The sequence below is a fragment of the Gobio gobio genome (genome assembly GCF_949357685.1).
Source record: "Gobio gobio genome assembly, chromosome: 12".
Lineage (NCBI taxonomy): Eukaryota > Metazoa > Chordata > Actinopteri > Cypriniformes > Gobionidae > Gobio > Gobio gobio.
In genome coordinates this window covers 25,116,320-25,129,236 of record NC_137105.1, presented here as the reverse complement: position 1 = coordinate 25,129,236, position 12,917 = coordinate 25,116,320, and the positions used below count along the sequence as shown (strand labels likewise).

At 39.4% G+C, this 12,917-nt stretch overlaps 1 protein-coding gene across 1 annotated transcript in view; it reads left to right on the top strand.

Annotated features, from left to right (window-relative positions):
• The window catches only part of rev3l (REV3 like, DNA directed polymerase zeta catalytic subunit), a 151,314-nt gene that overhangs the window by 78,930 nt on the left and 59,467 nt on the right, over positions 1–12,917 (top strand). Inside the window, exons 10-13 of the mRNA XM_079831491.1 lie at positions 4,460–4,588; positions 5,035–5,260; positions 8,789–8,931; positions 9,029–12,884. Of these exons, the coding sequence (XP_079687617.1) occupies positions 4,460–4,588; positions 5,035–5,260; positions 8,789–8,931; positions 9,029–12,884 (4,354 nt within the window). The remainder of the gene's footprint in view (positions 1–4,459; positions 4,589–5,034; positions 5,261–8,788; positions 8,932–9,028; positions 12,885–12,917) is intronic.

Here is a 12,917-nt window from a genome sequence, read left to right as displayed (position 1 = left end):
CCTGCAACTCAGACTGGGCGAAAAGAGAGAACTTTTCTGAATGGGTAAGGCCCAGCCCCAAGGAGACCCGTTCTCCACTACCTGTGTTTTGTGTCCTGCCAAAATTTCAGTTAAATATGAAGGGAAAAAAGCGCTGGAAAATCATGCAAAAACAAAGAAGCACCCGAGTTTTTCATTAAGCAAACGCAAAAATCTATAGCCATTGCAACGTTTATGACAAAGAAAGGGAGTCCTACAACTGTTAACATAGTATATTTGCAAATATGGGTTGACCCCCCCCCCCAAAAAAAACAAAAAACAAACAAACAAACATCTTTTATCTGAGTGTCCCGGTTTTTCACAAATCAAAAGTGGCAACCCTAGTCACACCGAGTCCTTCTTCATCATTATTACCAACTTTGTAACACATGCAAAGTACCATTACAGCTGTCGAGATGAACGAGTTACGAGTAAGTGTTGATAATAGCATTATTTTTTAGATATGTTCCTATCATATGAAAACCGTCAGTGACGCGCATTGAGTACACAGCGCAAACAAAGACACAACAGCAGTAATCGAATGTAATCCAGTTTATTGTGGGGAAAGCTGCCTAGCCCTTGCTTAATCTCGCGCCGCGTTTGGTGCCTCCGCTGTGGGCCAGATGCAGTACTGGGGGTCGGGTATGTTGAAGGCCGACCGGTCAGTGCAGCCCGAGCTTCGGCGTGCGTGAGGTTCATCTCCGTTCTGTCGGGAGAGAGAGAAGCCGCAGTGTGTGCACGAATAATAAATAATTAGCTACACATAAGAAATCACTGATCACAGATCAGAAGGAACTGAAAAAAGACTTCTGTTTTCATTTGTACATCCAAACACTGAGAATCACTCGTTCACAAGCAATAATCTCTCGAGCGCTTGCATGGGCGTGCCAGATTCTGGGCGGAGGAAAGGGAGGTAACCGTTCCTGCTTGGACGTCAAACCAGGAGACTTCAGGATTGGCTAGTCTGGCCTGTCATTTTCTCAACGGCAGAGAAAGACAGCCAGAACTCGGTTTTACACCGATCAACATTTCTATCCACTTGGGGACAATATTCAGGCTAGGGGAACTCATATTAATGTTGAAAAACCTCATAAAATGAAAATTTCATGCCATGGGACCTTTAAGCAAAAACTAACTACTTTTTTATTTTCAACAAAAAAAAGAAAAAATATCTTATGTCATTTTACTTATCTAGTAAATGCATCTTGATTGAAGAATTTTTAGATATTTAAACTAGAAACAAGACAAAATATACCAAGAAGAGCATTTTTTGCAGTGTACTATTTTTTATGTTTTTGAAAGAAGTCTCATGCTAAAAAAAAAAAAAAAAGCGTAATATTGTGACACCGAACCCAATTCAGTATTCAGTAAATACAAATAAATTAATAATTGGTGATGATGAATGTTATAAGTAAAATATTTGGGATTTAAAACAACATAATGCAATGCAATTATGATTTCAAAGATTATAGGGTGAATTCAGGTTGATTGGGACACTTTTTCCCAGTGATTTCAATGGCAACATTTTTCAGAATCATTTGATTTTGTAAACGATCGGATACACACAATACTCAAATATCATTTTGAGTTTCGGTTCATTTATGTGACATGCGTGCAATGCATGATCACGCAGAGCTGAGGCTATTGTCTGCTATATTTGATTCTTATTAAATAAGAAGCAAATATATTAAAAACATTGATTTAAAATTAAGATACAATTTATACAAAACAAAATTCACTTTAAAGAAAGGCTTTCTACAAAACAACTTAATGAAGTCAAAATCATTTCTGACAAACTCCATGTCTTCTGATATATTGCGCATCGAATGATGCATCCTTTATTATTTGTGCTGTTCACTTTTCACAATCAATAAACACTTCATAATGTGTCCAAAACAGGCCAAATAAATCTTGTCTAAACAGTCTGACATTTTATGTTGCAGCAGGATTCATATTTAAACTGTCTTTTTTGCGTTTAATATTCACAGATGCTAACAGAATAAACTTGGCCTACCTTACAATCAGCAGCTGAATCCGTTGCTCTTAGAAATTAACAGCTTTTCATGAGGTTAATTATTCCTCAACGCGTCTCAAAACGATGTAGCTGAAGTATAGCACTACACTTGATGTGTTTATTTGAGTTGATGTGTGGGCGTTGACGCATGGATCTTGTAGTATTTGAATCTCTAAAGAATGCACGCTCCGTGGGTGTGGTCGCATTAGCGGATAATGAGACACTCACAAATGACTGACATCTCTCGGTTTTCAAACAGATTACATAAACACAGAATATTTGTTTTCGATTTGATTTACATTATTTAAAACCTGACATTTCAATGTTTCTTTAGACATATGTCTCATGTTTGTGAGACAAGTATTCACTAAAGCCACGTTTCCACCGCAGCAACTTTCCCCAGGAACTAGGAACTTTGGGGTGGTACTCATACCCCTTTTCCACCAGAATGAATCGGGTGCTAGGTTCAGAGCCAGTGCTAGTCCCAGTTCATAGTTGGTTAGACTGAGGAGCCTTCTAAGAACCGTTTGCTTTTCCACATGCTGAGAGCCACAACAGAGCCAGGTCTTACGTCACTGTATACGTCTCATCTTTCTCAGCAACGCTAGCGAGGCAGTGGGAAAAACAAACACACCAGGCTTGTTCGAGATGCATCGACGCTGCAAAAAGTAACCGTATGATATCAAAACACTGCATGAGTGAATCAAAAGCACAAGGAGTCATATATGCTCTTGTTGAACTCGTTGTCATACAGCGATCGGTCTGCACAGCATCGCTGCATCTCGGACAAGGCTTCCATCAACAATGGCAAACGTTGGGTTACTATTGATGCACATGGCTTTACGATCCTACATCGGCATCAAAACACAGCGAATCCAACGCATTCGTGCAGCTCGCCGTAAATTGTATAGACAGAGATTACAAACGAGCAGCAGGTGTTAGCTCCATTAGCTGCTATTTAAAAAATGGCGGTCACAAGTTTGTGTTGGTCTTGTTGGTAACGGTAACCCCACCCCCAGCGCCTGATGTAATCAGTTCTTACTTCTAGCCCAGCAATGTTTTGGTGCTACTTAAGAACCACTTTTACTGGCTCGGACCTGGTGCTTTGGGTGTGGAAACACAAAGAACTGATTTGAAACTAGGCTCTGGCTCCAAACTAGCACCAGCACTGCCTTGGTGGAAAAGGGGTATCAGTGTGTTTCGACCGCAGGAACCAGGGTCTAAATGAAGTTCTGGGAAAATATTTACCCCTCCGAAAGTCCCTGCTCGCGAGGTAGTACTTTTTCAAAGTTCAGCATTTTATTTCAACCGGCATTTTTAATAGTCTTTTGCGAGGTTAGTTCTGCGTTAAGTAAATATCAGTCTTGCTCTTTCTGTCTGATGGCGCGCATTCATCTCAGCCATTTCACGGTCAATGTCCGTAATAGCTGATAATAACATACATTGTCTTATTTTAACTCTAGCTTTACAAGATTTCAGAATACGCTTTAGTATCAGTGCTCGTCTCCTTTCCGCCGTTTTGTTAATTACCTCTTTAGTAAACCAATACATAACAAGCAAAAGCAGCGCTGCTTGAATCTCCTTCATACTTGTTATTGTTGCAGTGTCGCGCTTAAATTATTACGGTCCGTCGCTGAGTGGGAGGAGCAGTCGCGTGCGGTCCTACATCACCGGACTGCCTAATCTTCACGGTACTTTAGAGTACCTGCAAGTTTCTGTAAAAAAAAAGTTCCTGGTACAAATTGTTCCGGGTAATTTCGGTGGAAACGGGGCTTAAGCTAGAGTTCCTTTTCTGAAGACTATCTGAATGAACGTCTTTGACAGAGAGGCTGCAGATCACGCATCATGTTTGTTTTCTTTATTTTGCAAAAAGCACAATTCATTTTTTTTTTTTTTGTGAAAAATTTAAACAACAGATTATAAAGATGTATAACACTTAAAAAAAAAAAAACGTCAGTTATTTGAGTCTCTTTGGCATTGATAAGAAAAAAAGTGAGTCGATCGCGCTGACGCGACGGCCGACTTGAGGGGGTTAATGGTTTTTGTGTGCAGTGATTCAGCGAGGCTTATGCCATCGCAAGACAACAGAACTCTGAAGATTCAGCAGCAGTGCTTAATAGCGGTGCAGGAAACACTGGCACTCTGTAAATGAGAAATTATCATGTAACCCTGGATGCATGGAAAATTGCTTCGAATTAAACTTTTACCCACTTATGCACAAGTCCCAGCACCTCAGCTATTCTACCCTTTCAGTGTCACTAGAAAGAGTGACAAGCAGCTATACCCCACACTGTTTCATGCCGAGGAAAGAAAACTGCAAAAACTAATAGACTGTACATAGTGAAAATTAATGGCGTGGGAAGTTTTATCTTTCACTTTTTGATATCTGATAAATGTCTGTTGTTTATTTTCCTTTTCACCATATAGATACAAAAAGGCATGGTGGGAAAGATGCTGAAGTGGCAGTTGTTGATGAAGAGGCCATTTTGAGTTTGTTGGAAAACAGTCAGACCTTCCTCCCTCTCTCTCAGAGACCCAACCAATCAGTAATATTTGGTACTGAGACTATCATAACAAATATAATATCTGATTCCACAAGCAGTATTCTAACTTTTTTCTTAATCAGTATTTTTAAATAAATCAATATAAAATATATCAATATCTTTAAAATAATATTTTTAAAATGTGTACAATAATAAAATTAGTGTATTCAGAGATCATAAAACAAAATATTAAAATTATAAGTTTGTATTTCTTATCCCATTTACTTTTGTTTTATGCTTAAAACAATAGATTTGCTTTTCAATTAAATTTATTGTTTTTAAATATTATATTGAAAAACACAAAAATACGTAAGAAAGTTTTTCCAATTCTTTATTTGCATCTCTTTTTATTCACATTCATTTCAGTTTTGCATGGTGTGTACATATGCATAATGCATCTTGTCTTGTACATGTTCTTATTATATTTTTAAATTTACATTTTCAACAATGTTTTAACAGACAGCAGTCAAGACCAAGCCATGGTTGATCTGCTAGAAGCATTGGCAGATGATGGATTTAGAGCCGACGTGTCCAGATCAATGTCCCAGCAGCTGTCTGCTAGCTGCATCTATAACAGTGATGATGAGGAAGCTGGGCCTGAGCTGGAGAAAAAAGAGTCAGAGCTCAGTAAAATCATGTCACAAAGATGGGACGGTGACATGCCAGAACCCTCTACCAGGAAAAGGTCATCAAATTTCACCTTTTTTATAGAGATGCACTGATCGACCTGCCAGGGACAGCCGATTTTCTGCCGATTTTCCACATGCTCGGCCTGGTCCAGTCCATTTTGTTGACAGTAGCAAAGGCAATAACGTCAGCTGCGCGTTTTCGTTCACTTCTCTCCGACGGCGAAGTGACACGCCAGCCTCCTCTTATTCACTCATCTCATTCATTCCAGTTAAATAGTGCTTGTATTGCGCATAATTTTACTGATTCCTGATCTACATAAGTGGTGCGCACATAAAGCCACATCTCAAACAACTTGAGTTGTAAGTACCAAAATGAGTGGATTCAACGGTCAAATACACAAATTGTCAAAATGCCTGTTTTAGCGAGTAATCAGTTAAACATAGTTAGTTTTGAAATGTAAATAGTTGAGAGAGATTACATATGTTGTGTAACAGTATGTTGGATCCATCCATAAATTCTTAGTGACAATCTAATATTCCTGCTGCTGTCCATGTTATTCAAAGAACAAAAGATAAAGAAAATCACTCGCTGCTCTTGACTGAATAACTTTAATTGTAAGCATTAAAGCAGCACTAGGTAGTTTTTGCTCTCGGGGTCCCCCTACAGTTGAGAAACAGTATTGTCCTCTACTACTGTCGTAAACTGTCATTCTACATCAGTGGATGCATCGCACATGCATTTGTTGACATGACAACCATGATAAACCTGAACACTGCAGGAGGAGTTCACATGCAGGTGTTCTGCTTGCGTCGCGTGTGAAATGTCTTCATCCCAGGTACAGTGGCATATGTTTCAGCATGTCATATGAATATAATTTTATGCGTTTTATTTTTTTCAAACGCCAAATGATCGCGATGCTCACGTTTACAAGCCAGCGTCATTATAGTAGCCTAGTCTATTGGTTCCTGTTTTACAGAATCTATATGATACTTCAATTCAATGTTTGAGTGGTAGGTAATAACCATATATCGTCAATGTTACAATATCAAGCTACCATAGATGAATCTGCAAATTTGAAAAATCGATTTGCATTATAGCTTGAGGCAAGACAAATAAACAAATATCACAGACATGTTAGGTATCCTAAAATATGATTTTGTACGTCTTACGTATTTACTTGCAAGAATGTAGCCCCTCCTCCTTCAGCTCACGCCAACGAGCAAACGCTGGCCCAATGTTGATCCTCGTCCTGCCTTTAATCCGATCACTTTCTCGTTTCCTCTATTTGCTTTCCTCCGACAAAACCTTTGCTTTCTTATTTTTCTGTGCTGCTTCGGCCATGACTATAACATTCGGCAAACAAATGATAGTTTTTCTCGCACGTCCAAATTTAAGGAAGTGGGGGTGGTGGTGGAAGTGACATATATGCCGTAAAGCAGTCGAATTTTGTAGTTCTTTTTTTTCTCGGGTTACTACCCGAAACCCGAAGTTTAAAAGTACGATTAAAAACGATACAGACCCCGTCAGGCTATGGCAGACGTGTCATTCAACCTATTGTAAATCGATGTATCATCACAAGAGGTTTGAAAATATATTATAAAGGTTGAAAAGTTACCTAGTGCTGCTTGAAACTGTATTTCATTTTTACAATGAAGACCATTCTGTTTTATTTTACATTCAATTACTTGAATTTCTGTTGTAGTCAAGTCACCTTTATTTATATAGCGCTTTTTGCAATACAGATAGTTTCAAAGCAGCTTTACAGTGATATTAGGAAAATAATACAACAAAATTTGTTTAGGCTGTACAGCCACTCTGGAGAAAACTGTGATGCCATCATCCAGCTCAGTGCAGGCAGATTAGTAATATAGTTGAAGATTTAGTGTCCCCAACTAAGCAAGCCAAAAGCCAGAGGCGACGGTGGCAAGGAACCAAAACTCCGTCAGGTGACAGAATGGAGAAAAAAAAACCTTGGGAGAAACCAGGCTTAGTCAGGGGGCTAGTTCTCCTCTGGCCAACGAAGGGATGTGTATGATTGAGTCAGGCAACATTTTAGGTCTGAAGTCAGATTGGATCGGAACATTCAGAATACTATTTCTTAATTCTTATCTACTGTTAGACCCACCTGAAAAAAACTTATATCTCTGTTATGAAAATTTGTGCTGTTGTTTACAATTTGTATATTTGTTCTTATTTTATTACTTTTTACTTGTTTTTTATGAAAATAAAAATTTGCATTGAAGTAGATTTTTGTTTTTATAGGCTGTCAATTATAGTTCTTAGAAAGAAAATCAGAATCAGCTAAAATCAGTATCGGCAGGTCACACTTAACTTAAAAAAAAAAAATTGGAAATTGGAATAGTCCAAGAAAATTGCAATCGGTGTGGTTTGTGTAACGCTTCATAATTCAGCTTTCAGAGTATACTATGCAAATGCAAAAATAAAAAATTTAAACCAGACGTTAATTTTTTTTCATGTACTTCATCAATAGATACTTTTTCTAAAGTGTGACTTCAGAAACAATAATTTTTGTCTTGTAATTTGCCCTGTGGGCTGTACCATTAGCACAGAGTGTGGCCTTACACTGCGATCATTTCATTGATGTAACTGCAGTTTGAAACAGTTTATTTGCATGCACGTTGAGTAGTTTAAAAGACTGAACACAGAGGAAGACCTTTTCACCCGAAGTACCATTATTTTTATTATTAATATATAATAACTGTGCTAAATATAAGGCAGTCTCGGACTGGCCATCAGGAGCAGCCTGGAAAAGTGAAATCCCGGTGGCATGGCTACTGATTTGGCACATTGCCCAGGTGGTTTGTATTTACCTCCTTATTCGTTATTAATTAAGTAATCACTTACTTACTTATAATATATCTTATCCCTTGGTCAGGGGGATGCATTTACACCGGTACAGTACAACTACGAGATTCCAGTTCATTTTCAGTGGGATAGCACAAAAATAATGGCACTTTGAGTGAAAAAGGTCATCCTGTGTCAGGCTTTTAAACTACTCCTCAATGTGCATGTATAAATAAAGCAGTTGCATCAATGAAAGGATAGCAGTCCATGGTCACACCCCTGTGCTAATGGTACAGCCCACAGGGCAAAATACAAGACAAAAAAAGAAAAATAGAAAATTGGTTCATTTAATTTATTCAAATGATTGTTTCTAAAGTCATAATTTAGCAAAAGTTTCATTGAAAAAGAGGAGAAAATGGCGCAAATCCATTTTGTAACCGAGAAGCAAACGTCTGGTTTAAATTTTTGCTTTTGCATTGTATGGTCTGAAAATTTAATTGTGAAGCTTTACACGGATCCGGTGCATCTCTGCTTTTTTGGAATTGTCTGTTGTCTGCTTTTAATTCTTGTTTACATTTTTATATGATTAGGCAGATTATTTTGATCGGGAAACTCAATTTATTGAACCCTTTTTAACAGGCATTCAGAATAGGCCTCATAGGCAAACACTGGCTGGTCCATAGCAGACAGATGATTGTGCCTGTGTGAGTTATGGCTGTGAATTGTTTAATTTGGTGGCATGTTGTTTAATCATAATGTTTGTTGCCTTCCTGCACAGATTGTGTATGAAAGAAGCAAATGAAAGCTCCAGCGACGAGCAGCAAGCCTCGTCAGATGAAGAAGTGTATTGGAATGGAAACAGTGCTCTCGTTACTGACTTGTCCATTCCACAGTTGGATGGAGCTGCAGACGAGAATAGTGGTAAGCTCAATTTAAATTATTTATTTTTATGAATTACAATGACTAGTATGATCGCTTTTGGTGCAGTGGTGTATACTTGTTGTCTTGTTTCCTTTAGATTCAACACTAACAGACAAAGGATCCCGGACACATTCATCTCTAATAGCAACAGAAGAGATCCTTGGTAGCAGAAATGTTTTCCCAAATGAAGCTGTCCGTATGGAGCCACCTTCCTCTGCTAAAATTGTTCTTGAGTACAAGTGTGCTGAACACAGACTCAGTCAAGAGGATTTAGCTGATACGCATTTAAAAAGTCAAGAGGCAAATGAATGTTCAACTGGATTAAGAGTTAACAAAGAGGTGCCATATATTCAACCAGTTAAACACCCAGTCCCTTCAAATACAGCAAATATATCTAAAATTGGTGCTGAAAAAATAGGTGTGCACGCTTTGTACACTGGTGAAAACCAAGCCACTGGCCTTAATCAGCCAGATCCTGATGATTCAATGTTTGGAAACTCTAAGCTTGCCCAGAGCATAAAAAAATATACCAGTATTAAAAATTTTGAAAAGAACCATTTATCTATCCTAGAGAATCACAGGAGCTTATCTGTATGTTATTCTGATCTGATAAACTTCCCCACCAAGACTGAAATGGAACTCAGTCCAAATGACTGCAGAAGTCCTGTGATAAGTTTTGACAAGACTCAAAGCCCTGTGGAAGAGAGCCAAGCTTTGGGCCCTCAAGAAGCTGAGACAGGACAGGGAAGAAAAGAGGAAGATGTTGGTGAACTGAAAATAAGATACGAGGACTACCAAGAAATTAAAACTGAGAGGACCATTGTGGCACAGCAGGAGGCACACTACAAATTTTTCCCAAGCGTTATTCTGTCTAATTGCCTGTCCAGACCCATCAAAAAACAGGCCTGGAACAAGACTGGGGATGGTTGCTGTACCTTAGACCATCCTGAACAGCGACGGTCAAGGTTAAAGTTGACCAAAAAGAGAACTATGTTAGGTCAAAAACAGGTAAGTCCTGTGAGGACTCCATCTTCTATGAAAGAGGAAGCCACAGCGCTCCCTTCCATCACTCCAAGCTTTCTCAACCAGAAAGAAATGTATAAGGAGGTTGACATGAATACTTCAGATCCACCAACTATTAAAGGTATAATTGAGAGCTCACTAGAGGAGGAACCTGCAGATATTCCCACAAAAATCTCTTGCACAAAGGTGTCTAGTTTGCCAGGTAGCAAGTATACCTTGCGGACAAAAAGAAAAATGAGCAACGACAGTGAAAATGGAGATCATGCAAGTTCTGGTTCTTTCAAACAAGCTTTGGTGCAACATGAAGGCGTTAAAGGCAAAGATCACGCCTTTAGCCAAAAAAAGAGGAAACTGGCTAAAAAAGAGCCACCAATAATCATCAAATATATAATCATTAACAGATTCAAAGGTCAGAAGAACATGCTAGTGAAGATTTCTAAAATTAATGCTGAGGAAACGTACACCGTTTTAACACCAGAAAAGCTTGCCGAATACAAAAAGCTCGCTCCTCTCAAAGAATTCTGGCCCAAAGTACCAGAGTCTACAGCAGTGAAGTACCCGCTACTGGAGCCAAAAGTAAAGAAATGTCCCAAACGGAAAACCAAGGCCAATCCAATATCAAAGAGGGCCAGCACCTCCCCAAAATCTAGGTGTCCACGAGCTGATCAAACTAGGAAGGCAAAGCGTCCCAAAGCATTGTTAACTTTGCCAAAATTACCCCCTCCGTGTCCTTGTTATAATGATTTCACTGATGACTACTGTACAGAGTATTCTGATGTGATGGTGGAGTTGGGTTATTTGTCAGAAAGAGCCTCCAGTCCTACTGATTCAACCCCACCAAGATGTTGGTCTCCTACTGAGCCTTTACTGGAATCAAATTCAAATGATCATCTTATAAACCCCCATAATGATCCATATCTAGGTTCACCCTATCAAGTACTGGCTTCAAAACCATACCGAAGAGGTCTGTGGGATAGAAGTAGAACACCCAGGCCTAAAAAGGCTTCTGCTACCAGCCCAAAAAGACGAATTAATACCACAACAAAGTCTGTGAACAGAGATTCTGTGAAAACTGAGGAGTCACAAAGGAGAAGTATTCTAGCAGATTCAAGGAGGCAAAAAAAACATTGTGAATGTATTGAAGGGAAGGTTCTCGGAGATGGCAATTCTACTTCTCAGAAAGGCAGGATGCTGAATGAGAAGCAATTCCTTAGAAAAAAGCATGTCCAAGGTAAGGAGAGTAATAATTCACAGGCTTCAGATTCAGTTGACACTGCACCCATTACTTCCTCATCTGATGACATAACTCCTTTCCAATGTCCCAGTTTTCAAAAAAGCAGTAAAGAGGATCTTACTGTCAGTTGTTCAGACTCCCAAACAGAGTTCACCAGCATTGGAAAAAAGTCCAATCAAGATGTTTTTGTCAACAATGCCATTTCCTCAAAAGACTTGCAGATTATCCCCAATACCTGTATTGAAAAGTCTCTGAATAGTATTCTTTCCCCAGCCACAAAGTTTGTAGGTCATCCATGTTCTGTCATCACATACAGCAGTTCCAATTCAAAATCACAAAATACTATTCAAGATGGGGCCAATACAAAAAATCCCTATGAATTTAAATCAGATGCCTCTGGCCATGAAGAGAGCCCCAGTATCGTACAGCATTCACAATCAAACAGAAAAGCCACCATAAAATCAAGAAGACTGCAAACACGAAAGAAAGATACCATAACAACTTTATTGGAGTCTGTTGATTGTAGATCCTCCCTTATGTCCTCTGTTAAGAGTGTTATTACAGATGGATCTCGCACACGTCTCACATTGCCCTCAGACCCTAAGAATAGGGAAATGTGTGTTCCTGAGATCCCTTCTGGTCTTGCTGTCTTGAAGGAGCTTCTCCAAAAGAGGCAACTCAAGGCAGGAAATGAACCACATAAAAGAGATCACGTTACTGAGGTTGTGTTTTCCACCAGTCAATCTACTGAAATTTCCCAAACCGCCAAAACTAGAAGGGCTCATTCATCAACATCAAGAAAACCAAGGGGTGCAAGAACTAAAGTGCCAAAAGAGTTAAAGTCCAAAATCAGAAGTAAGAAAAGAAAACAGGATGATTTGAGAGTTGAATATCTTTCATCAGATGACAGTCCTGTGTTTTTGTCTGATCCTAGCTTTGACAGCTGTTGCTCTATTGAGGATAGCTTGTCCCCGGAGCTCCCAGACAATTACAGTTTTGATATCAATGCCATTGGCCAAACGGAGTTCTCCAGTCTTTATTCTGGTAACCAGTTTGTGTTAACTGACAAGAACTTGCCTCAGAAGTTCCTCAGTGATGTCAGTCAGGAGGCAATCAATGCCCTGGTTGGGTTGGGGGACAGGACACAGAAGATGTTTGACGTGGATGAGAACAGCAAGCACGAACAGGACTGGAATAAGTCTGGGGCTCTTAGTCCAGAACTCTTTGATAAGGCATCTTGTGAAAATGGCAGATTTTATCCCAGTAAGGTATCTCTGTCTCTGCTTGATTCAGAAAAGATCTTTAGCAAAGATTGGGTGGGCTCTTTAGGTAAAATCCCTGGCCTCAGCCACTTTCAGGACTTTCACTGTGAAAAGCGAGATGTGTTGCTTGACCCAGAGCCCTTTCCCCCCCTTACTTCTCCTACTTTTTCATATAATGGGGTTTCCCCAAATAGTGATCCCCTGGATGGCAGTTTAACAACACCAAGCAGTTCCCCACGGTCCATCAACTCACTGTCCCAGCTAAAAAATACAGGTCAGAGTTCAAAGAGCGGAGGAACTCGCATTCTCAAACCTCTCATGTCTCCACCTACTCGAGAAGAAATCTTAGCTACTCTGATGGATCTGGACCTCTCAGAAGCCACCTACCAGGAGCCATTCTGCAGTGACCCATCAGATGCACCATTGAAGCCAAGGTAAGAACACACAACATGTATGTTGTGACCGCA